General features: G+C 41.0%; 2 protein-coding genes across 4 annotated transcripts in view; one reads left to right on the plus strand and one right to left on the minus strand.

Moving 5' to 3' along the window:
• GALNT12 (polypeptide N-acetylgalactosaminyltransferase 12) overlaps positions 1-11946 on the minus strand; it is a 47365-nt gene extending 35419 nt beyond the window's left edge. For both annotated transcript variants that reach the window (XM_087721951.1, XM_087721950.1), the window contains exons 1-3: positions 11517-11946; positions 6178-6347; positions 3127-3316 (exon numbers count right to left, since the gene is read on the minus strand). In XM_087721951.1, coding sequence (XP_087578077.1) covers positions 3127-3316; positions 6178-6347; positions 11517-11884 — 728 coding nt within the window. In that variant the 5' untranslated portion in view covers positions 11885-11946. The remainder of the gene's footprint in view (positions 1-3126; positions 3317-6177; positions 6348-11516) is intronic.
• A 5463-nt stretch (positions 11947-17409) lies between these two features.
• The window catches only part of ANKS6 (ankyrin repeat and sterile alpha motif domain containing 6), a 38120-nt gene continuing 28282 nt past the window's right edge, over positions 17410-27247 (plus strand). Inside the window, exons 1-4 of one of the 2 annotated variants that reach the window (XM_087721953.1) lie at positions 17410-17810; positions 21332-21828; positions 24584-24628; positions 26617-26821. In XM_087721953.1, the coding sequence (XP_087578079.1) occupies positions 17476-17810; positions 21332-21828; positions 24584-24628; positions 26617-26821 (1082 nt within the window). In that variant the 5' untranslated portion in view covers positions 17410-17475. The remainder of the gene's footprint in view (positions 17811-21331; positions 21829-24583; positions 24629-26616; positions 26822-27247) is intronic. The other variant, XM_087721952.1, reaches the window with a different exon arrangement.

Genomic DNA, 27247 nt, shown 5'->3' on the forward strand with positions numbered 1-27247 from the left:
TCACGATTGGGAGAAGCCAACTTGGAGAATCGGTTTGCTGTGGGAGCTTGTTTGCATTGCCTAGTTTTGTAGGACTTGCTGCCAGAGTGCTTATCTCTTTGTTTATTTTGGGCTTGCAGCCAACGAGAGTCTGGACTGATTAAAAGTATTCTTATTTACGTTTGTTTTTGGCTTTCGTTCCTGGTCGGCGACGGGGGGGTCAGAACAGGAAGCTGTCAATTATGACTCATTGCTTCATGTTTGAACTTATAAGGGACCCAATAAAGGTGCAGGTAGTCCTTGAAGTTACAACCAGCGGTTAAGTGCAGTCATAAAAAGACCTCTGCAGTTGTTAAGTGAACTAATGGATCACTATAGTTTTGCCAAAACCTGCAAGTAAATGCCTGTTCTCGGGACAACTGTCGTAAAACAGTCACATGACCATGGCGTCGGGCCTGCATTTATATTCCTTTTAGAATTTTGGCCTGCCACACTTTCTCTTATTTCATTATGCTGTTTCTTTAAGTATAGTCAATGGGAGGGGGGATTAGAAGGAGTAGGATTTTGGAATGTATTGTTTATCATTCTTTGCTAGAAGCCAAGGTCATCCTTTGTTCTCCACACCAGTACACCTGACCGGAAGAAGCTGGGCATGGACGCCAACGTGGAAGAAGGAGATTGGAACCATGTGATGGACTGTGGGTGTGGGAGACAAGATCATGAACTTTTAACTGGGTGGGATTCTGAGGTAACGTCCAGAGTTGGGATCCCCACAGCTATGTGCCAACATGCCTGCTTTATTAAATTGGAACTTTAATCATAGTTTTGCGTTCGATTCTGATTTGATTCTACATGGTATTTGGAACGCTGACACATGGGACTCTACAAACTAATGTAAATGTGGGCTGGCTGCTGAGTATCTGAAGTGGCCTATGTTTACAGGCATTTGCACCATTCAGTGATCCCATGATTGCGAGTTAGAATGGCTTTTGTTAAGACACCAGCATTTACTTCCAATTTACAGCAAAGATGCCCATTATGGACAATGGGTTCACTTAACAACCAAGATATTTACTTAATAATCGCACCATTTGCTTAGCAACTACCGAAGTCATAACCTCAGGTGTGGTCATGTGATGGCCCACAATGGCCACTCCAACTTACAAATGTAATTTTGGGCTCAATTATGATTCTAAATCTAGGATTATCTATACAGATTGATGCAATAATTTATTGGTTGTAGGAAATGGATATTATTATTATAGTTTAACAATTTATTATTTAACGCAAATATATGGAAGCTGTAGTTCTAAAAATCATAACTGGTAATATATGAATTATTGCTGTTGGTAGCGGAGTATGAAGAACCGCACCTTCAACCTATATCTTACCCTATACTGCCATCTTGTGGAATATTCACAGTATTAAGAATAAGTATTATATTTTTGGTTACTTCAAAAAGGTTTCAAAATGTCATAAAATAAACCTCTACTGTACTGCTGTTCACTGTGGTTCGAACAGGTAAGTTAAATAATTAAATAAAAGTGAAGTATAAGTTAATAGATTTCCTTTAAAATATTCATTTACATATTATAATATTTAACAGAGTAAATAATGCTCAAATAACCATTAAACCAAAATTATGTCATTTGTAATAGCTTACATCATTTATAATGATGCCATTAAACACATTATGCAAACCGACACAAATGACATAAATATAACTTAGCATACTATTATGTGCTTTATCTGGGAAACTTTAAATGTAATAACATCTCTGTAATTATTAAAAATATTTGGATACAAATGTTGTCTGTTTTGTTCTGGTTTGCTAAATTGGGAGATATTAAATCAGGAGCTTACAATATGAACTATATGTGTGATTATATAGTATTTAGAAATTCACTCAAATATTCTACCTGCCTTCTTTTTGAAAATTTCCATTTTTATCACCACATACTAGTAAATCCACAAACTCTTTTACTTTTTTCCTTTTGGATCACTGAAAAGCATCTCTACAATCATGCTGTGACAATATGGGGGAAACCCTGCATATGTTATAAGTATATTTTAATTACAGTACTTTTATTAAGTATAAATTGTTTCAGTAATTATTATCACATATCACATAATGCTTTTATTGTCCTTCTCTCCTAAATCCTTTCTCCCGTGATTACTGCTCTCACCCTGTCACATAATGCACTGTTACATAATGCAAACCTCCTTCCCTTCCTCAATACCAGTAATTGAAAATACACATCACATAAAAATGTGTAATCCTACAGCTACTCACTAAAATCATTATAACAGAGCAAACCAGGCTATAGCTCTTTAATTTACACCGTCATAATGATTTCAGTATTGATTACACCTGAAATATAATATTCCAATGTCATTTATTTATGTGATAAATTCAGATTCATTTACTATTTTGAGTCTTTATTTTGGTGCCCATCATATTTTTCTTCACCGTGTATTTATTATTTCCATGTAAGTAACTTAAAACCTAGTATCATTTGTTATAAGAAAGACGAATGAAAATAAACATCAAGATCCTTGCACTCTTAACAATATATTCTACATTTCAGAAATAATGAAGAGAACTGTAGGTTCTACCACAAAATCGCGGTCGACGAAAGCACGTATGTGACGTCATCACAGCGCGACGAAAAAGATCGAAAAAGATCAAAAAATGTAAAAATAAAGCTAAAACCTTCCCCTAACCCCCCCAAACCTAACCCTAAACCTAACCCTAAACCTAACCCTTAACCTAATCCTAAACCTAACCCTAAACCTAACCCTTAACGTAACGAAAAACCTAACGCTAACCCTTAACCTAACGCTAAACGTAACGCTAACGCTCTAACCCTAACCCTAACCCTTAACCTAACCCTAACCCTAACCCTTAACCTAACCCTTACCTTTATGTGAATCGGCTTGCTGTAATTTAATTTTTATTTCAATTTTTCGATCTTTTTTGTCGCGTTGTGATGACGTCACATACGCGATTTCGTCGACCGCGTTTTTGTGGAACGCGCTTTTGATGGGTCACGGAACTGTAAAATAGAAGGCATTCCCTTAGCTGTAAAAAAAAAAGCAACACAAATTATCAAATGCTTCTAATTTTGGAATATGACATTTATTTACCTTTCTAATAATGGTTCAAGCCACTCTTCATGACATTCACAATGGCAATCGAGAAATGTAAGGACATCTCCTCTTGCTACGGAAGCTCCCAGAAGCCTTGCTCGAACTAGCCCTTCTCTTTTATTTGCTCTGATAAGCCGTACCTTGAGCAAATCCGCCAGATAGTTTTCCAAAGCTTCCTTTAAATGTTCTATTGCAAAGAAGACAGAAGTGTTAACTGTTAAATCTAAGGAACATATAGTAAATGGGCCACGAGCATGCCTTTTTTTTTTACATTTATTTGCAACTGAGCAGAGAGAGAGATAGGCAAACAGCTTCGGACAGGAATTCAACTGAAAAGTTTAGTTAGTTTAGTTTAGTTTATTTGGTCTTGTATGCCGCCCACTCCCGAAGGACTCCGGGCAGCTTACAATAAACAAGGGAAGGGGATAAATAGACAAAGACAACACTTTAAAAAACGCAACATTCACCGTTTCCGTGGGGCTGGATGTTTCACAAGCCCCCCGGCCTGCTGGAGCAGCCAGGACTTGGTGGCTTTGCGGAAGGCCGGGAGGGTAGTAAGGTTCCGGATCTCCATGGGGAGGTCGTTCCAAAGGGCCGGAGCTGCAACAGAAAAGGCTCTCCCCCGGGGAGTCACCAGCCGACATTGGCTGGCAGATGGAATCCGGAGGAGACCTAACCCGTGAGATCTAATCGGTCTATGGGAGGTAATCGGCAGGAGGCGGTCTCTCAGGTACCCAGGTCCGATGCCATGTAGCAATAGCAATAGCAATAGCAGTTAGACTTATATACCGCTTCATAGGGCTTTCAGCCCTCTCTAAGCGGTTTACAGAGTCAGCATATCGCCCCCAACAACAATCCGGGTCCTCATTTTACCCACCTCGGAAGGATGGAAGGCTGAGTCAACCCTGAGCCGGTGAGATTGAACAGCCGAACTGCAGAACTGCAGTCAGCTGAATGTAGGGCTTTATAGGTGACGACCAGCACCTTGAAGCGGGTCCGGAGACTAATGGGTAGCCAGTGCAGCTCGTGGAGGATAGGTGTGACTTGCCTTGCATGTTCACATACAATGCAAGATTCAAAACATGGTGTCCTTGTTTTGAAGCCCTCAGAATGAGTTTTTCTCACCTGTTCTGAGTCTCAAAGAAAATTTTCATGTTCTAAAGCATTTTGATATCGGAACTTACTTTATAATTGTCAAAATAACCAGATCATTCAGTGTCTTTTGGCTGTGATTGGCGTGTTCTTTATGATATCCATTTCCATCATTATCAACCACCAATTTAAGATATGATGAGGGAAGTAATATAAGAAACCAAGTGTCACACAAACTTTGAGGAAACTTAGCTCTCTCTCAACCAACTTATAGACATTTTCACTTGCATTCTCTGCATATCAGATTTCTGAAAAGTACTATTCTGAAATCTAGCAAATTACTTTCAGATATCCATCAGTATAGTACTTCCTTCTTTTTAATAATTAAATAGCAATAGCAGTTAGACTTATATACCGCTTCATAGGGCTTTCAGCCCTCTCTAAGCAGTTTACAGAGTCAGCATATCGCCCCCACAATCTGGGTCCTCATTTTTACCCACCTCGGAAGGATGGAAGGCTGAGTCAACCTTGAGCCGCTGAGATTTGAACCGCCGAACTGCAGATAGCAGTCAGCTGAAGTGGCCTGCAGTACTGCACTCTACCTACTGCGCCACCTCGGCTCTTTATAAATAGTTTTATAAATGGATTTTCCAACAGACATTCACCAAAAATGAACAATTTACCACATGTAAAAACAAAGAGTTACACAAGTAAACTCATATAAAGACCCAGTTCGGTGTAGTGGTTAAAGTACCAGATGAGAGACGGAAAGTTCTAGTCCTGGCCTCGGCATAAAACCAAGTTGGGCCAGACACACCCTCTCACCCCAGGAAGCAGGGAATTGCAAACCACTTCTTAAAATCTGCAGGAACTTGTCCCAGCAATCATCAAGTCAAAAATGTACTTGAAGACACCAAAACAAACCATGCACACATAAATATGTTTTAAAAATCGTAATTTCAACTATATCCCAAATTCACCTGATTTTCTAAGACTTTAAAAGTGGAAAGTAAGCTTTCAATATTGACCAAACCAGTCCATGATTTTCCCCCCCAAATAATGTGACATTTCTGATTAAGAGTATACAATTGGATTTCAGAGATGTGTGCTTTAGGATTTTTTGAGTGTAATATTTATTACTTGCAAATTCCCAGTGCTGCAACATTCTTCAAACCTGGTATTCAGATAACTGTTCACAAGGCTGATTGGTAAAACTGTTTAATTATTGCGTTGAGCACATATTTAACAAGGTATTATTTTAAACGGGTGGGAAATTAATATCATGGCATACGGTTGAACTAGTACATCATTGAACCTTAAAATAATTTGCAATAATACTCTGCAAGGCTACACTGAAGGTAAATCATTTACAATATATCTCAGTATAAATCCATTTTATATATAAGTGTTTAATTTTAACAATCTACTCTCAAAATGTTCCTGATTATTATAAAATTACACTAGATTATCTTAAATACGGGAATTATATTTATTTACAGCCAAATAGAGACTCAGACATTGCATTCCAGTTCTACAACAGAATAATATATGATTTATCTATATGAACATGCTCCATTATATTATTAGCAGTGTAACGTATACTGACAGGAAGAAAAGTGGTGTGGCTAATTTTAATTCCAATATATAACAATTAGCATACTTTAGGGAACTATATCTTGTTTCTTCAGACTAATACTCTTTATGATGATAAAGCTGCTGTTCGTTTTATCAGACAGATATTTTTAATTTAATGAGTTAACTAAATTGAGTGTATGCTGTTGAAGAAGTATAGAAAACTATTTTGGCTTTCTGTTCAGTTTACTTATTCTTATTTTTAATAATATATTGTACAATAAAAATGTTTTTCCTGCTAAAGCTAGTGCTGTTAGTTTTTTTTTCTTTCATTGGAAATCCTATGCCCTCAAAGAGTCTGTATAAAATACCTGTTGAGCTTACCTTTATCACTATAATCATCTACAAGGATAATTTCTTCCAGAAGAATATCGGGAGATGTCTCAAGAACACTATGAACTGTTCTCAGAAGTGTTGACCAGGCTTCATTATAAAAAGCTATTATAACCGAAGTCTTTGGCAAGTTGTAATAATTATATTTTTTCTCTTTACACCTGCAAGAAAAGCACATTGTATTACACTAATTTAAAATCAGGAAATTGATCGGCAATTAATACAGCTCTGAAGCATACATGCCCCCAAAAAATGTACTGCGTGTAGAATAATAGCAATAGCAATAGCAATAGCAGTAGACTTAAATACTGCTTCATAGGCCTTTCAGGCCTCTCTAAGCGGTTTACAGAGAGTCAGCATATTGCCCCCAACAATCTGGGTCCTCATTTTACCCACCTCGGAAGGATGGAAGGCTGAGTCAACCCTGAGCCGGTGAGATTTGAACCGCTGACCTGCTGATCTAGCAGTAGCCTGCAGTGCTGCTTTTAACCACTGCGCCACCTTGGCTCTAGAAGTTGGTTCACTAATTAAAATTTCATTTTATATATACATTTAGCTATATGGAAACAAATATCAACTCCTTAAAGAGTACAGTACTTGTGCACCCTACTACGGGTGATGTGTGTTTTCTGCAATTTTAGTTCTTCTATCAGAGGCTCGGGAGTTTGAGGGTTCTGAATAGTATCTTAGCTGTTACTAACATTGCACTTTTGTGAACACAAACCTGGGATCTATTGGAACTATTCTCCTAGGTGCAGGGGTGGGTTTCAACCGGTTCGCCGCGGTCCCTGCGAACCGGTTGGTCGCCGAACCCGGAAGTAAGTAACTTCCGGGAATGGCGAAGGGCGCGCCCGCCCGCCCGTGGTCCTTACCCGGTTTTGACGAGTTCTGCGCTTCCACGCATGCGCAGGACGCATACAGCGCCTGCGCGATCGTCCAGGAGCAGCTGGAGCATCGCGCAGACGCTAGTACGCATGCGTGCACCGCGCGCGTGCACGAGGACGCCGCCGGCCCCGTTCCAACCGAACCGGTTGGAACGGGGCGAGAAACCCACCCCTGCCTAGGTGACTATTAAAGTTCAATTAGCTGGACTGGAAACTATCTAATGTAGTGTCAGAATCAAGATACCGCTGTAAAATCAAAAGGCATAAAAGGCAAAAGTCATTGAGGCTGCTACCTAAAAGTCTTGTTTGGTGTTCATTTTGTGCATATATTCCTATAAGAACCCCATCAAAACCTAACATGTTAGAAACAAGTCCTACTTTTCCCACCAAAATGTTCCTGATTATTATAAAATTACACTAGATTGTCTTAAATACAGGAATTATACATATTTACAGCCAAATAGAGACTCAGACATTGCATTCCAGTTCTACAACAGAATAATATTGGATTTATCTATATGAATGTGCTCCACTATATTATTAGCAGTGTACTGGAAGAAAAGTGGTGTGGCTAATTAGTTTTCCATAAGCAATCTTAAATCCTGCTATTAAAAAGTTTTGAAAAGAAGAAACAGAGTCAAATATGACAAATTATTGCCAGTGTTTCTATGTATGATGTAGGATTATTTTTTTTGAAACTCTTGACACTGCAAAACTGAAAAAGCAATTAGCAGTACTGGATGTGGAAACAGCTCATTCAGATTTCATCTGTTTAGCTGATACACTTTAAATGTCCAACTGGAAAGCCCTATCAAAAATCAAAACAAAAGCTGGATGAAATCAGTCAAGAATGAAAACATGATTCTAAGCACATTTATCAAACAGTCTCCGATGTTCATTAACATGTTACTGTTTTGTATAAACTTAAGACTACAATCTAAGAACTATTTCAATGGAATTGAAATAGTTCTTAGATTGTAGTCTTAAGTTTACATAGGTTTAGAAACATTTAAAATGTACTAGGTACTTCTACATCTTTAGACTTTAAACATCAGGAAAATATTCTTTCCTAAAAATGAGTAAAGATGGAACTTCTAGAGATGAAGATTCTCAACATTCCCAAAAGGTTAGACATTGACAGAAAACTGGAAAACAAAATGAATGTAAAGATGACACCCCTTTGGAGAATAGAAAACTCTTCCCTAAATTCTGCATTATTTACTAAGAGTTATTATGGTTTACCTAGTTTGGCCCAGTCTTTTGTATGAATGTAATAGCATGCAAAAAATTATACAAATTAAAATTGGCTGAATTTTAGTTCATGGCCTTGAGAATGTATATCTCATGTTTTTTATATTACATATCTGAATGTAGGAAGCGACAGGTCAATGGTTTCGAAAGACTTTTTAGTAAAAAGGTGGGGTTTTTTTAAAAAAAATAAACTTTTTATAAATCAAAGCAATTGCGGGAAGCGAGGAATCATGGAATATAGAATGATCAAAAAGGAATAGGCATATTTGGTTACATACACACACACACACACACACACACACACACATATATATACACACATATATACATATACATACATACATACATACATATATATATATACACATACATACACATACATATATATACAAATATACATATATACATATATACATTATACATACATATACATTTACATATACGTATATGTATAAATATATATACGTATACATTTTTGAACAGCACAGGTTCGAATCCCAGTTAGGGTACGGCTAACTGATGAGAGCTAAATTATAGAAAGTAACTTTGACAATCCTGTCTGGATTTCATTTTCTTCACATGATAGTCTAGCTAGCCTACCATGTGGATGGTTGTAAATATGTTGAGTACAAGTAGTCCCCAATTAAGAGACTATTTGAAATTACGGAACTGAAAAAAAAAGTGGTTTTTAACTGTTTTTCACACTTATCAACCATTGTAGCATTCCCCATAGTCACATCATCAACGTTAAAATGCTTGGCAACTGACTCATGTTTATGACGTTTGCAGAGTCCTGGGGTCATGTGATCCCCTTTGCAACCTTCTGACAAGCAAAAGTCAACGGGGAAGGCAGATTCATTTAACAACCGTGTTACTAACAACTGCAGCGATTCACTTAACAACGGTGGCAAGAAAGGTCATAAAATGAGGCAAAACTCACTTAACTACCTTGCTTACCAATCAAAATTTTGTGCTTAATTGTGGTCGTAAGAGGAGGACTACCTGTACAGCTAACTCAGCTCATTTCTAATTTAAATTTAGGATTAGCATATTACATGGACGCTCTCTCTCTCTCTCTATCTATCTATATATATGCAACATAATGCAACATAAATCTATAGATAGATAGATAGATAGATAGATAGATAGATAGATAGATAGATAGATAGATAGACAGACAGACAGACAGACAGACAGACAGACAGACAGACAGATTTATGTTGCATTTGTGCTGATGATAGATAGATAGATAGATAGATAGATAGATAGATAGATAGATAGATAGACAGACAGACAGACAGACAGACAGACAGACAGATTTATGTTGCATTTGTGCTGATGATAGATAGATAGATAGATAGATAGATAGATAGATAGATAGATAGATAGATAGATAGATAGATAGATAGATGGAGACTAGTATAGATCTATTTCAAGCTATTTAGCTCTCATCAGCTAGCCATACCCTTACTGGGATTTGAGCCTGTGCTGTTCAAATATGTATATGTATATATATTTATACATATACGTATACGTATATGTAAATGTATGTATGTGTGCATGTGTATGTGTATGTGTATGTGTATGTATATGTATATGTATATGTATATGTGTGTGTTTATATATGTATATATTTGTGTATATATATATGTATGTATGTATATGTATATATGTGTGTATATATATATGTATATATTTGTGAATATATATATATATATATATATATATATGTATATATGTGTGTGTATGTATATGTGTATGTATGTGTATGTATATATGTATATATGTAAATGTGTGTATATATATATATATGTATATATATATGTATGTATGTGTGTATGTGTGTATGTATGTATGTATGTATGTATGTATGTATGTATGTATGTATGTATCAGGGCTGGGTTTCCACCGGTTCACACCGGTCCCTGCGATCCGGTTGGTCGCCGAACCCAGAAGTAAGTAACTTCCGGGAACGGCGAAGCCCCCCCCCCCCGCGCCCGCGCGCGCCCGCACACCCGCGCCCGCTCCTTACCCAGTTTTTTTGAATTTCGCGCTTTCCACGCATGCGCAGAACGCCTGCACGATCCTCCAGGAGCAGCTGGAGCATCGCGCAGACGCTAGTACGCGCAGACGCTAGTGCGTGCGCGAGGACGCCGCGTGCATGCGCGAGGACGCCGCGTGCGTACGTGAGGACGCCACCGGCCTCGTTCCAACCGATTCGGTTGGAACGGGGCGAGAAACCCACCCCTGGTATGTATATATGTATATATGTATATATGTATATATGTATATATGTATATATGTATATATGTATATATGTATATATGTTGTATATGATGTATATGATGTATATGATGTATATATGTATATATGTATATATGATGTATATATGATGTATATATGATGTGTATATGTGTATATGTGTATATGTGTATATGTGTATATGTATATATGTATATATGTATATATGTATATATGTATATATGTATATATGTATATATGTATATATGTATATATGTATATATGTATATATGTATATATGTATATATGTATATATGTATATATGTATATATGTATATATGTATATATGTATATATGTATATATTTAAAGTCAGGTTCGAATCCCAGGTTCGAATCCCAGTAAGGGTATGGCTAGCTGATGAGAGCTAAATAGCTTGAAATAGATCTATACTAGTCTCCATTTATTTATTTATCAGCACAAACACAACACATATGTATGTATGTGTGTCTGTGTGTGTATGTATATGTATGTATGTATGTATGTATGTATGTATGTATGTATGTATGTATGTATGTATATAATTTTCTCTTAACATACAATAAGTGCTTAGTGAACAGATAGTCAGTTTGTTTATAGAACAATATTCAGCTCCGAGAGGGCGAGATCTACTTTGCAATTCTTGCTTTAACCTCGCGGGGCTGCATTTGAGGCTCCAATTCAGCACATTTGCAAAGGCGACCTACGGAGCCTCCTCTTAGAAGAGCCCCGGGAGACTCGGCGCCGCTCAAGGAAGTCCCACGACTCTCCTTCTGGGGCATGAAGTCGAGCGCTGTCCCGGTAAAGTGACACCGGCCCTCCCCTTTTGCGCCTCCTTCCCCCCCCTCCAGCGAACCCCTCCGGATCCCGCCGAGAGAAGCGCCCTCTGGCTCCCCTGCGGGCCTCGCTCTACTCACAGCGGGTTGCGTCGCTCGGGCAGGCGGCGGTGGAGGGAGATGCGGTCGCTGAGGAAGACGTTGATCTGGTGCAGCTGGATGCTCTCCTCCTGCCGCTCTTGCTCGGCCTTGCTCAGCTCCAGGCGCGCCGGCCGGCCCAGCTCGCCCACCTCGCTCTCCCTGCCCAGCGGCGGCTTCTCATAGACGGGTCTGCGCAACAGACGCTGGGCTGCTTCGGGCGCCAAGGAAGGAGGCGCCGCTCTCCCGGAGCTGCCCCGCGGCTCCCAGCGCCACAGCAACAGCAAGACCGCTACGCCGAGCGCCGAGCAGAGCGCCACCGCCAGCGACCACCCTCCTCGGCCGGCCCGGACTCGCCGGCTCCGCCGCATGCCAACTTGGCCAGGAGCTTCCCGGGTGCCCTTTTGGGTGCTGCCCGCAAAGAACACGGCCGTCCGGGGCAGGCGGAGGGCGGACCGAAGCAGCAATAAAAGTTAGGCGGAGAAGGACCGCCCAGCCCCGGCTGCCTTACCCGGACTGATCGCGGAAGCGACTGGTGGTGGCCTGCTCGCCTCCGGGTTCTTGGCTTACAACGTGGCGGGGCAGGGCAGGCATTAGAAGCCGTAAGCAACTCTACCCGGGTCCCCCCTCTCTCTCTCTCCCTTCTCCTGCCAGGGAGGGAACCGAGGGAGAAAAGGCAATCTTGCATTTTCCCTCTGAACTTCAAACTTGGGAAACTTCCCCTCCATTGATAAGAGTGGAAGATGGGTTGTGGCTGCATCGTTTGGAGGAGGAAAATCATTTTCAGGAGTGGGTCAATGTAGCATCCTCCTATAGTCAAATTGGGTGGGTGATTGGGTTTTTTATGGCCGATAAAAAGAGCTTCCCATGAAGAAGGAAGGGAAAGGAGAGGAGGGTGGAAGGGAGAGAAAGAGAAGGAGAGATAGTAGGAAGAGGAAGAGTGGAGGAGAGGTAAGGGAAGAAGAAAGAGGTGAGGAGAGGTGGGTGGAAGGGAGAAAGAGAAGGAGAGATAGTAGGAAAGGAAGAGAAAGAGTGGAGGAGAGGTAAGGGAAGAAGAAAGAGATAAGGAGAGGTGGGTGGAAGGGAGAGAAAGAGAAGGAGAGGAGGGTGGAAGGGAGAGAAAGAGAAGGAGAGATAGTAGGAAAGGAAGAGGAAGAGTGGAGGAGAGGCAAGGGAAGAAGAAAGAGGTAAGGAGAGATGGGTGGAAGGGAGAGAAAGAGAAGGAGAGATAGTAGGAAAGGAAGAGGAAGAGTGGAGGAGAGGTAAGGGAAGAAGAAAAAGGTAAGGAGAGGTGGGTGGAAGGGAGAGAAAGAGAAGGAGAGATAGTAGGAAAGGAAGAGTGGAGGAGAGGTAAGGGAAGAAGAAAGAGGTGAGAGGTGGGTGGAAGGGAGAGAAAGAAGGAGAGGAGGGTGGAAGGGAGAGAAAGAGAAGGAGAGATAGTAGGAAAGGAAGAGGAAGAGTGGAGGAGAGGTAAGGGAAGAAGAAAGAGGTAAGGAGAGGTGGGTGGAAGGGAGAGAAAGAGAAGGAGAGGAGGGTGGAAGGGAGAGAAAGAAGGAGAGATAGTAGGAAAGGAAGAGGAAGAGTGGAGGAGAGGCAAGGGAAGAAGAAAGAGGTAAGGAGAGGTGAGTGGAAGGGAGAGAAAGAGAAGGAGAGGGGGTGGAAGGGAGAGAAAGAGAAGGAGAGATAGTAGGAAGAGGAAGAGTGGAGGAGAGGTAAGGGAAGAAGAAAGAGGTAAGGAAAGGTGGGTGGAAGGAAGAGAAGGAGAGGAGGGCGGAAGGGAGAGAAAGAAGGAGAGAGGGCAGGAAAGGGAAGAGGAAGAGTGGAGGAGAGGCAAGGGAAGAAGAAAGAGGTAAGGAGAGGTGGGTGGAAGGAAGAGAAAGACAAGGAGAGGAGGGCGGAAGGGAGAGAAAGAAGGAGAGGGCAGGAAAGGGAAGAGGAAGAGTGGAGGAGAGGCAAGGGAAGAAGAAAGAGGTAAGGAGAGGTGGGTGGAAGGAAGAGAAGGAGAGGAGGGTGGAAGGGAAAGAAAGAGAAGAAGAGAGGGCAGGAAGGGGAAGAGAGGGTAAGAGTAGGGGAGAGGTAAGGGAAGAAAGAAGGGGAAGGAGAGGAGGAAGGAAGGAAGTAGAGAAGGAAGGGAGGGAGAAAAGAAAGGGAAAATAAGGTGGTGTTACCACAGGCGCTAGGGATGGTAAACAAATCAACCCAAACTGTATATCATAACCTTTTAAATGGAATAATAGAAGTATAAGAATGGCAAAGGAAAAGAATAAATATGTGAATGTATACCTATAATTGTATGTAAGAGAATAAATGACAGTAAGAATATGAAAAGCAATATAGGTAAACAATATTTTGGTATAAATAGCTAAATATAAATAAATATAGAATTGTATATAAAAATGGATAACGAATAAGGAGACCATGAATGCAAGATAGAAATGTATAGAAGGGAAAACACTAACTGTAAAGAAACTGATACGGAACTGCTGTAGGATATATGATGGAACTTCTTGTTCCTATGTTGTCTTAAGTCATGTGTTTGTTTTTGTTGATGTGTTTATGTGTTTAAAATAAAAAAAACTTTTTAAAAAAAAACAGCTTCCCATGATTTACCTCCCTTTCCTCTGTCCTAATGCAACTTTCCTGTCTCATGAATGCGTTCACACATTGTTTTTTTGTTGTTAGTAATTTACCTAATGTCTGAAAAGCACAAAAAATGATGAATCTTAAGTATTGCTTCCTGTATCATTTGTCTCAAACTGATGTACAAAATACAGGTACATACAGCAATACAGTTAGGGAGGTAGAAGCAACAGCAAAATCCAGAAAACACTATAATGAAGAAGAAAGTTTTTCACAGATATCTAAAAGATGTAACAGAGCAGGCCTTATGAATCATTCTTAAGTTGTGGTTTGAATACCTTTTAAGTCCTGATAGCAAGTTGATTCATTTCTTGCAACATACTGTAACCCAAACTTTACAAAACGATTCCCCTCAGTCTTATGTATATTCCCTATACTGTATTTTTATGCTGTTATAATTATAGTCACAATTCTGAATTCTAAGAAGATGCTATGAAAACATCCTACTTTGCTGCTTATATCTCATCGACTGTTAGTATCCCAGATTGAGGGACAAGAAGAAAAATTAAATTTAAAAAAACTTTTGTACTTTTTGAGGATTAGATAAAAGATAAGCTTCGTGAAAAATGGAATCGTGAATGTAAAAAGAACAAAAGTGCTTTAAAGACAATGAACAGAAATCCTTGCAAGTAAAAGAAAGGAGAAATCTATATAAAAGAATGAGAGGGGAAACCTTCAAAGAAACCACAAATCTTTTACATTTCCTTTTTCAAATTGAAACAATATTAAAACCCTTTTTATTTACAAATGTAGATCCCTGAAGAGCCTGAGCTAATTTTGCAATCTGCAAGAGTAAAATAGGAGTTTGTAGAAATTGAGCAGCACTGCATGTACAGATTTAAATGTACTTTCTTTTTGCACATTATACTGCTTAAATATATTCGCTTAATCCTGCAACAGTAGCAATATTTGATAGGGTGCAGAAAATAAATTTTACTGCATTGCAAATATTGCAAATTGACTGAATTAAATTTTCTAAGGAAACTTAATTAAGACTTATTTGAAGCAAGGATGAAACTTTTCCTTTAATCCAAAAAAATATATATACAAAGAAAGATGAACAGTTGTAAAAGGAAACAGAAAAAGCACTATGGAGTTACTAAAATGGAAAAGCAATGATTCAAGAGATTGACAATCTTCCAGGTGAGATCGTGCAAAATATCAAGCAACAATACTAAGCAATATTAAAGCTGTAAAAAGCGAAACAGGTTTTCATGAAGCAAATGTTGGGAGCTGAGGTGGTGCAGTGGTTAGAGTGCAGTACTGCAGGCTACTTCAGCTGACTGCAGTTCTGCAGTTTGGCTGTTCAAATCTCACCGGCTCAGGGTTGACTCAGCCTTCCATCCTTCCAAGGTGGGTAAAATGAGGACCCGGATTGTTGTTGGGGGCAATATGCTGACTCTGTAAACCGCTTAGAGAGGGCTGAAAGCCCTATGAAGCGGTATATAAGTCGAATTGCTATGTTAACAGCAAATACTTGTAAAACAGAAAGCTTTAGAGAAAGTGTTACGTTACCCCCTTTAATCGAATAGACAACTGCATTAACTATGAAAATTTGCCTTTATTATTAAGCCAGTTGGAATAAAAATACGATTACCTTCGTTTATCATCTATTTGGCAGCCTAAAATTCTTATTCATAAGATCAGAGACACCTATCCTGAGGTCTTGTCTGCACAGCTGCTTTAAGATGCTTGTCTCTGCTGAATCTGGCTAGAAATAAAACTAGTTAAAAAGATTGTCGAGATGTAAAACCAATTCTTTCCTGACATTTGGTAATTATTCTGGCCAAAAATACTGTGGAGGTAAGATGCCCCTAACACCCCTTGGTGTGTGTGTGTCTTAGCATGCAGGTGGCATGTAGAGCCCAGCATGCACACCTACTGGCCAGGTGATTTTCAGGTTTTTGCTCCCAAAAGGCTACAGGGAGATCGTCTAGGCCAAAAATGAGGCGTGGAGGAGTTGTGTGCGTGGAGGCGGGGGAACGCACAATACTATAAATATCATTCATTCCTTTTCTGTCTAATACAGGATTAGGAAAAGTAAATATCCGGGCAGTGCTGGTTTATCAGCTAGTACCTTATATTTTCCCTGTTAAATATTATTTTTTTCCTTATCAGCCAGCCTTCCAACTTGTCCAGCAATCTGATGCTGCCTTCCTGGATGTTGCCCAGAATTCCCTATTTTGTGCCAGTAAAAAAAAAATAGTTGGGTAATAATCCAACTCAATGTTGCTTGCAAGGCTGGTGCTGCATTTCTGAACGCTTAAGGACCAAACCAGCTGTGGATCTTCTCTACCGTAATACCCGTAAATCAAATTTTATCAACTTGTAAGTTAAAAATTAGAAACTTTTCCAAAAACTTTGCTAAAATCAAAATCAAGTTAGACTGGAAGAAGATTTTTAACTTTTTATGTGAAAACTGTGATGAAAGAAATGTCCTTCTGGGTTCGGCTCCAAGTGGGGGAAAAGACACTGGAGACGTGGAGGCTGCTTGGAAAGATGGTTTATTGTTGGACAGGACCACATGGCTTGAGCCCTGAACAGAAAAGGGGATCACATGCTTCAATGTTGGTGGAGAAGAAGAGAAGGGCTGAGGGAGGGGCTTGCTAGGCTTTTTATAACCTGTTCAGTCCCACCTCTCTGTTTCCTGTTCCTGTGTAAGAAATCTATTCTGATTGGTTGTCAGACTCCCATGGGGCCCATGCAGGGGCAACTCTCTAGGCTGTGTTTTGAATCCAGGTTTGGTTGAGTTCTCAGGTGCCATGTGGGTAAAATTCCTTAATCCCAATCCCCTGGAGCTGAAGGGGAGAACTCTTTATTATGTAAAGGGACTAGCATGGCCTTCTTAATGGCCCATTGACAAAGTGGGGATGGGCAGGAAGCTGCAGGCAGCTATTCTGCCTTTTAAAACACGTTTCTTTCTTTTCACATCCAGAGAAATATTCTGCCTTTTCAAGGTCTCCTTTAAAAATCCTAAACACATCACCTAATAATCTTAAGAATGTGAAATTTTCTGCCCTGTTTCCGAGGAAGCAATTGTGGCAGGAGCGGAGAAAGAAAACTTCTTAGGGTTGACACTAAGTGCCTGAATTAAAAAGCAGAGCTCTGGGTCCCAAGCAAAAGACCTAATCCGATTCCCTTTCCCAGATTAATTGAAACCATCCTTCTCTCCCTCCCCCTGTCGGAGGCCTCAGCGGTGCATTCCCTCCCTTCCCCAACTCGGGAGAACTTGGCGCTCCGGCCGGGTTTCTCCCTCCCTTCTCACGGGCGGAGCGGAGGAAGATCGCGGACGGGCTCGGGAAGCGTGGAGCCAAGCCCGCCGATGGGGGAGTGCGGGGTGCCCGCTGGCGTCCAGTTACTCCTCCGCGCTTGCGACCAGGGAGACTGCGAGGGCGCCCGGCGATTGCTAGCAGGACCCGAAGAAAAAGCCGCGGCGGAGGCTGGCAGCGGCTCGCCTAGCGGAGGTGGGGTTGGCGCTGCGGCGGACATTCCTCCGGGCTCGGTGCCAGTCGACTGCACGGACGAGGCGGGCAACACCGGCCTGCAGTTCGCAGCGGCCGGGGGACACGAAGAGCTGGTGGGCTTCCTGCTGCGGCGGGGGGCCTCGGTGCAGAGCCGCAATCACTACGGGTGGAGCCCGCTCATGCAAGCAGCCAGGTTAGCGCGGCGGCGGGGGGAAACCGGGGGTGGCTCAGGCGGTCCTTGGTGGGCAAGAGCTGGGCTGGCTGTGTGGCTCGAGCGCGCCTCCTACAGGTCATGCTCGGGATAAAAACGGCGGAACAGCTGATGGCCCCAGAAGCTGCTTTTTTCAATCTTTCTCTTTCTTTTCAAAGTTGCTTCCGCTTTCTTAGCAGGCTAAAACAGTGTTTCTCAACCTTGGCCACTTGAAGATGTCCGGACTTCAACTCCCAGAATTCCCCAGCCAGTGTTTCTCAACCTTGGCCACTTGAAGATGTCCAGACTTCAACTCCCAGAATTCCCCAGCCAGTGTTTCTCAACCTTGGCCACTTGAAGACGTCCGGACTTCAACTCCCAGAATTCCCCAGCCAGCATTCGCTGGCTGGGGAATTCTGGGAGTTGAAGTCCGGACATCTTCAAGTGGCCAAGGTTGAGAAACACTGGCTGGGGAATTCTGGGAGTTGAAGTCTGGACATCTTCAAGTGGCCAAGGTTGAGAAACACTGGCTGGGGAATTCTGGGAGTTGAAGTCCGGACATCTTCAAGTGGCCAAGGTTGAGAAACACTGGCTGGGGAATTCTGGGAGTTGAAGTCCGGACGTCTTCAAGTGGCCAAGGTTGAGAAACACTGGCTGGGGAATTCTGGGAGTTGAAGTCCGGACGTCTTCAAGTGGCCAAGGTTGAGAAACACTGTGCTAAAAAGTGAGAGATGGAAAGTAATATGCAAATGTAGACATGCAATGATATGCAAACCAACGTGTGCATCTTTATATCCTCAATATCTCAAGGGACTCTTAGAAATTTATTTAAATGTTGCTTTGTTGAGCAGGTGCAAGATTTTAAATTTTAAGTGTATTGCCTAAACCTAACGCCTGAGCAACCAAATCAGTGGTGGGTTTCAAATATTGTTCGAACCTACTCTGTGGGTGTGGCCTCCTTTGTGGGAGTGGTTTGCAGCCCATGTGACCGGATGGGAGTGGCTTGCCACCCATGTGACCGGATACGAAGATGCCAACGACACTTGTCAGAACCACCTTAAATTACCTCACACACAGCACTGGCATGCATAAGAATATGATGTAAACTTGTTTTTTAAAAGGCATCTTTGGTTTGCGTTAAAACAACTTCAACACACGCAATGTTCTGATTGCACCACAAACGCAGTAGCCATCCTTACCTTTCACAGAGGCACTGAGTTTTATAAATATGAGCAGGATAGTGTAGAATAATCATATCCAAGGACCAGCAGTGGGTTTCAAACAATGTTGGAACCTCTTCTGTAGGTGTGGCCTGCTTTCCGGGTCCACTGGTGGAACCTCTTCTAACTGGTTCGGTAGATTTGACCAACCGGTTCTACCGAATAGGTGCGAACTGGTAGGAACCCACCTCTGAACCAAATCCATATCTGAAACCCAAACACCACTGAGAATATACAATGTTTTCAGCGTACAATATATTTGTGTGTTATTATTAGTTCCTTAGCGGGAGGCATTCAGCGTAAATCTCAGATTCAGTGGCATAGAATGGATTCTGACCAGAGGTGGGTTCCTACCAGTTTGCACCTATTCGGTAGAACCCGTTAGTCAAAACTACCGAACCGGTTAGAAGAGGTTCCACCAGTGGACCCGGAAAGTAGGCCACACCTACAGAAGAGGTTCCAAAAATTTTTGAAACCCACCACTGGTCCTTGGATATGATTATTCTACACTATCATGCTCCTATTTATAAAACTCAGTGCCTCTGTGAAAGGTAAGGGTGACTACGGCGTTTGTGGTGCAATCAGAACATTGCGTGTGTTGGAGTTGTTTTAACGCAAACCAAAGATGCCTTTTAAAAAACAAGTTTGCATCATATTCTTATGCATGCCAGTGCTGTGTGTGAGGTAATTTAAGGTGGTTCTGACAAGTGTCGTCAGCATCTTCATATCCGGTCACATGGGCGGCAAGCCACTCCCATCCGGTCACATGGGCAGCAAGCCACTCCCATAAAGGAGGCCACACCCACAGAGTAGGTTCGAACAATTTTTGAAACCCACCACTGATTCTGACTCCTTCCATAGTCCTGAGATCGTTTCTTTCCCGTCATCTCCCCTTCTCTAGTATAAGACTAGACAAAAACAGCATTGAGAAGCAGTTTTGAAGAAAAATCAAGATGTTGGAGAAGGATTCAATACATTTCCCATCTATGCATGCTGCGCCTTAATGAAAAGCTGTGGGTACTAAGTGTTTGGAATAAAAAAAAAACAGAAATATGCTGCTAAATAATTTGGTTTGACACTGAAAGCTAAAACATTTGTTGGATATAGTTTCAGCTTCAGGTTAGGCCCTCAGTCATATTACATGCAGAATGATCCTGAGATACTGAAGAAAGCATAATAAAAATTTGAAAAAGTAACAAACCTGAAATACAATAAACTAGAACAAAAGTCACTGTTAAAAGAAAGGTAGTGTTTTATTTTATTTTTCATTACCTATAGTATCTATGGAGATTCTCAGACATTCCAGGTCATAGTTGTCCCAAATCATGGGTTTGGGATTACCTCTAGTAGTTTTACACAGCAGAACTAAAATACTCATCAGCCGAGTTGTTTTTTTTATACAGGCCTTAGCCCTTTGGCCAGGGTTTTAAGCCATTTTTTTGTAGTATGTGAAAGAGAAAACTGCTTTGGGGGTATTTGAATTTGTCCTGTTTCTCTTATCTTTACCACTTATCAAATAAATCCCTAAAGCCATCTTTCTATCAAATAGCTTTGATAACACCCTCTGGCTTTTCAAACATTGGGACACTTCCAAAACTTATTCTATTGGTTAATCTTTACTTAAAGAACTACATGTAGTTTTACTACAAATGGCTGCTGTTATTATGTAATAGAGTTATTATATAAAAAGGCTATGAATCCCCGTGACCCGACAAATGCGCGCATGACAAAAGCGCGCCGACGAAACCACAGCGAAAAAACCACGACGTCATAAACGCACCCACAACAACGTGCTGACAAAACCACGCCCACAAAAGCACGATTTAAGTTACGGTAAGGGTTAGGGTTAGGTTCAGGGTTAGAGTTAGGTTTAGGGTTAGGTTTAGGGTTAGTGTTATTAGGTTGTTATTAGTTGTTTGTTGAAGGCGTGCTTTTGTCGGTGCACTGTTGTCGGCGCGCTTCTGCCCGCATTCATCGGTGCGATTTCAATCTCGCGGTTTTCTCGCCGCGGTTTCGTCGGCGCACTTTTGTCGAGCGCGCATTTGTCGGTGAACCACGAATCCCATATTTTTGCAATACATTGTATGAGCTTTTAAGTAATACAGAAGTATTTCTCTTAAGATATTCAGATGAGATGTATTGAGGCTGAAGCCTCAGTATTCTAGTTAGGCTGAGAAAGAAACTGGGGAGGTCCCCAAATGCAAATATCTGTTAAGTTAAAGCAGAATCCTTTTAAATCTAAATAATACACATCTATTTTCTTTGATATTGTAATTATTTTCCCTTTCTTTTCTGCAATCAAAGGTTTGGACATCTAAATGTGGCTCGCATCTTACTGGAAAATGGAGCTGAACTTAACGCGCAGAATAAATTGGGAGCCAGTGTACTCACCATAGCATCACGGGGCGGCCATATCAATGTGATGAAGCTGCTGCTGGAATCTGGCGCTTATGTTGACAATTATGATCACTTGAGCGTTAGCTTGGACGGCAGTAAAGAGGAAATGCCAGCTGTCACTCCCCTCATGACAGCTGTCCAACACGGGCATGAGGCAGCAGTCCATCTTCTACTGGACTGGGGAGCTGATTGTAACTACTCAGTGAAGACGATGGGCTGGACTCCCCTCATGTTGGCAGCTGTTAGTGGAAGAGCTAGTTTAGCCCAACAGCTTATGAACAAAGGAGCCAATCCTGATCATCTGAATATTCTGCATAAAACACCCTATGAGATATCTGTGGATTTCAAACATGAAGATATGATGGATTATTTGGCACCTTTGACAACAGTTAGGCCTCAGACAGGTATGAGCTGCTCTTCACTTTATAATTTTTTCGTAGCAAAGAAAATAGATAACTTGCTATATCTAATGGATAGTGAGCCTAAGACAAGTCTACTGAAGCCTAAGATATATAACACATAAAATACTTAACTTCACTGTTCTTTTTTTTTTTACTTCAATGTAAATACACAGTCCAGATTTTTTTGTTTAGAAAAATTCTCCTTTATCATGTCAGATTTTTTAAAAACCAATAAGTGTGCTTACATCCATAGTAATAAAACCTGTACTATGGATGCATGATATATCTTTTATGTATTATCTTGAGTTTATGCCAGGGGTGGGTTTCAACCGGTTCGTGGCGGTCCCCGTGAACCGGTTGGTCGGCGAACCCGGAAGTAAGTAACTTCCGGGAACGGCGAAGTGCCCACCCGCCCACCCGCACTCCTTACCGGTCTTTGAAGGCTTCTGCGCTTCCACGCAGGTGCATGGCACATACAGCGCCTGCGCGATTCTCCGCGAGCAGCTGGATGGCACATACAGCGCCTGCGTGAGTCTCCGCGAGCAGCTGGAGCATCACGCAGGCGCTAAGACGCATGCGGGAACTGCGCGCGTGCAGTTCCGGTTGGAACGGGATTAGCAACCCACCCCTGGTTTGTGCCTAGCATTAAATTATATATTATGACCAAATTATAATTCAAAATCCAGTCCCCAGCAGGCTTAATCTCTCAAAAAACACATGGTTACAGGTCACAAATAATTTGCTTGCTTATCTTTGAATTAGGAAGCATTATATGACCTTCACAGCCTATTCATCAGGAAAAATCCTTTGTCTCCGGTTTTAAAATAGCAAAGCACTGGATTCTGAGTAGCTAGCATTCGTTAATCTTGTTATGGAATATTGGTACACTTCTAGAAAATTATACTGTAATAATAAATTGGGCAGTTTGTTAAACAGGTTTGATTATTGACATTCATGTCTGACGTTCATATCAGTCATACTGAGATCTTTTTCTGGTTTTCCACATTGTTTCAATCCACCCTGTCATGTTGTTAATCCATTTGATTTACAATTTATTTATTTATTTATTTATTAGACTTATATACCGCTTCATAGGGCTTTCAGCCCTCTCTAAGCGGTTTACAAATTTTTTAGCAAATTGAGTCAGCAACTTGCCCCCACAGTCCAGGTCCTCATTTCACCCACCTCCGAAGGATGGAAGGCTGAGTCGACCTTGAGCTGGTGAGATTTGAACTGCTGAACTGCAGATCACAGTCAGCTAAAGTGGCCTGCAGTACTGCACCCTAACTACTGCGCCACCTCGGCTCCTATGTGATCTACCCTGGGCTCTATGTAATGTATTAAAGCTGAATTATTCATAATATAGTTAAGTCTAATATGCATTATTATTACTAGCAAAGATTATTCCTGGGACACCTGTAAAGAGGCTTACTATTCAAGCATGGACTCTCTCTGGTTCATCTGGCCCTGGATTTCTGTGTATCCAAACTAATCTAACACCATATTGTTTTGGTAGTCTCCCTTATCAGTACTAGCCTGAGATAACATTGCTTACTTTAAAATGTTAAGACTTTGATGACAACAATAAATGGAAATGTAATTAAAATTGAGAAAAGGAGGGATGTTATACTATTACAGAACATTTACAAAAATTGGAGATCCAATCTTTCGTGTTTCAGTTGGACTAGAGAAGATTGAAATTATGGACTGCCAGTCATAATAAATAATAAATCAATAGTTTGCCTTGCCTTCCTGTGTTCTAAGCACCTAATAGGTAAGCGTGACCCGACAAATGCGCGGCTGACAAATGCGCGCCGACAAAACCGCCACGACAAAATGGCAACGTTGAAAGTGCATTCACTAAAGCGCGTCCACAAAACCGTGCCCACAAAAGCGCGATTAGGGTTTTTAGCTTAGGGTTAGGGTAAGGGTAAGGGTTAGGGTTGTTAATGTTGTTACTGTTGTTTTCGCGTTGTTTTCGATGGCGCGCTTTTGCCGGCGCGCATTTGTCGACGCGCTTTAGTGGGCGCGCTTTCAACGTCGCCGTTTTGTCGCGGCAGTTTTGTCGGCGCGCATTTTCCGGGCGCGCATTTGTCGTTGAACCATGGGTAAGGAGGTAATAACCTACCTCATCTCCTTCAAGAGAGTCTTGGAGACTTACAGTAGTCCTTCCTCCAGGCCGTGGATTAGGATGAGTGGCGGACTTATTTGGGAAGGGGTGTGTTTGAGGCTGGGTATTGTTCCCTTTAGGTGAACCATTTTGCTTTTCTTGATAAATTCTTTTCATTCTTGATTTTTGTTCTTTGCTTACCAGAGTATTTGGAGTCGGGTGACCTGACAAATATGATTTCTAAATGAATGTAATGTTATTTCACACGGCTGTTAAGTTTTAAAAAATTAATGGAGAAATATACCTGATTTTTTTTAATTGCTAAAGGTTTTTAACATTGCATGCTAAGAGAAACTCAGTATTCTTTCCATTTAAAGAAAGAACACTATAGTACATTCTTTTCACAAAACCAACAACTGCCATCTTAAGAGACCAAGAGGGAAAGAAATGGACTGGGGTCGGGAATAAGCATCTTCATATTATACTACTCAATGTTTTCTTTGCTTTTGCCTTTCAGAATTGAGAAGTTGAAATGCAAATTGTTGAGTAAATCAGTTTATTTAAAATTCTGGTACTAATGTCTTTTCTGTAGTGTTACCATAAGTAACACCTATATGATATACATATATCTGTTTCCTCTTTCACTAGATAAACAGAAAAAACAACCTGATATCTTCCATGCTTTAAAAATGGGTAAGAGCTTTATAATTTTAATACATGTGGTTTGTAATCTATGATCTGGCTCTGCAGTTGCTTTAGAAGTATAATAGCAGTTTGCCACCAAAGATTTAAAATCTTTATATGAATTTAGGTTAATGAGTTTTGGTAGCTCATTGTGTATAATTCTTTCTGTCCTTCTGGTCCATTAGATTATTTCTCTTTTCTGTCTCTAGTCATCTGCTTTTTCCTATCTGCGAGACCGCCTCCTGCCACACACCTCTCAACGGCCAATAAGATCTTATAGGTTGGGCCTCCTCCGGGTACCGTCGACCGGGCAATGCCAGCTGGCGACCCTCCCGGGGGAGGGCCTTCTCTGTAGATGCTCCGGCCCTGTGGAACGATCTACCCGCAGAGATCCGGACCCTTCCCACTCTCTCGGCCTTCCGAAAAGCCACTAAAACCTAGCTGTTCCGGCAGGCCTGGGGCTGTTGACGCCATAAATGAGGTCCAGCCCCATCTAGGTTTCAGTGCATGGTGTGTTGTTTTTAAACCTGTTTTTCTCTTTTTATAGCAATAGCAATAGCAGTTAGACTTATATACCGCTTCATAGGGCTTTCAGCCCTCTCTAAGCGGTTTACAGGGTCAGCATATTGCCCCCAACAACAATCCGGGTCCTCATTTTACCCACCTCGGAAGGATGGAAGGCTGAGTCAACCTTGAGCCGGTGAGATTTGAACCACTGAACTGCAGATAGCAGTCAGCTGAAGTAGCCTGCAGTACTGCACTCTACCCACTGCGCCACCTCAGCTCTTTTTCCCTATATTTTAGTTTTTTTAATTTTATGCTTGTATCTGTAAGCCGCCCAGAGTCCTACGGGATTGGGCGGCATATAAATTTATTAAATTACAATTACAATTCCTCATTCATATTAATTATTCAATTTTTCTGTTAAATCCATCTCTCTTTTTCTTTGGCTCTTACTCTTTTTTTGGACCCCTATAATTTCTCCCCTCTTTCCTAGGCTGCTCTGCCTGCCTGTAGAATCTGAACAGGGCTATCAATGCCAGCAGGCGGGCCTTAGGTCCAGGCTAGCCCATTCTGCCAGCACTCAGTCCTTATCAAAATTCAGGGTTGATTCTTTACAAGCCCTCTTCTGTTCAAACAGTAAGTTCTCAAATTGTGTGGGACCCACCTGTGTAAAGATTAATGTAGCTCAGTGGTGGGTTTCAAAAATTGTTGGAACCTACTCTGTGGGTGTGGCCTCCTTTGTGGGAGTGGCTTGCCACCCATGTGACAGGATGGGAGTGGCTTGCTGCCCATGTGACCGGATATGAAATTATGAATTAGTACTTAGGTCGGTCCAAGTACCTATTCAGAAGTTAGTGTTTAGAAGCAATCGTAAAGCAAGATATGGAATTAAAACCAGAAATATTTTGTTGGCTATTTGAAAGGGAGTATAATATATATTTAATTTTACACATGTTAGCAGCTGCTGGAATTGTGTTTGCACAACAGTGGGAAAACAGAGATATGTAAATGAATAAATATTACAATGTGGAGGAATAAATAAATTGACAATTAAAATCAAGAAGGCTTTGAATACTTTTTCACGTGGGATTGGTTTTAGCAATTGCCAACTAACGGAAACAGAAATTAGAAATCCAAAAGTATGAAGGAAAACACCAATTATGTAAGGAAAGGTCCCTAAAATGTATGAGGAAATATTACTAGATCATTATTAATACGTAGATAACTGCAGGACATTACACACCCACCAGTGGTGGGTTTCAAAAAATTTTGGACCCTCTTCTGTAGGTGTGGCCTGCTTTCCGGGTCCACTGGTGGAACCTCTTCTAACCGGTTCGGTAGATTTGACGAACCGGTTCTACCGAATAGGTGCGAACTGGTAGGAACCCACCTCTGACGTAGCTATAGAAAATCAATTAATAGCTAATAAAAGAACTAGAATTAATATTATATTTCTTTTTGAACATTTCAAGTTGGTGTTATTATCTCAATAGGAAATTTACAGCTGGTGAAAGAAATTATTGATGAAGATCCGGCACAGTCCAATGTCATTAATGATGATGGTGCGTCTCCCCTGATGATTGCAGCCGTTACGGGACAGATGCCCCTTATACAGTTACTTGTTTCAAGAAATGTAGACATTGACAAACAAGATAATGTCCATGGCTGGACAGCATTGATGCAAGCCACATATCATGGGTAAATACATTTAATTTGCTAGTATGATTTGGGAGATGTTTCCTTTTTTTCTTATAATTGCCTTTTGATTGTCCCCGCCAATCTCATAGGATGAAATTATAATCTCTTTATGATGGCAACCCAATTACCGGTACATAAACATTTAGGATTATTTTGGTCCATACATACAATAAGCCATGATGATGGCTTATTCAATATTCTATCGTTTAGTGAATGTAGGTTAAGTTATTCTGTAGCTAACAGCTACAATGTTATATGGATGTAGTAATATATGTTCTTCCTTTCTTCGTGGAAGAATTTGTAGACAGCATTGCTATTTATGTGTGAAATCTATGGGCAAGTCTATCTGATACCTTTATTTAGGGAATGTTTTTCTACCCTTTTTCTGATAAAATTGTATTTATCAGACAAAACGTACAAGGAAAT

Source organism: Thamnophis sirtalis, unplaced genomic scaffold (assembly GCF_051295495.1).
Source record: "Thamnophis sirtalis isolate CommonGarterSnake01/CBP01778 unplaced genomic scaffold, rThaSir2_p1.2 scaffold_8, whole genome shotgun sequence".
NCBI lineage: Eukaryota > Metazoa > Chordata > Lepidosauria > Squamata > Natricidae > Thamnophis > Thamnophis sirtalis.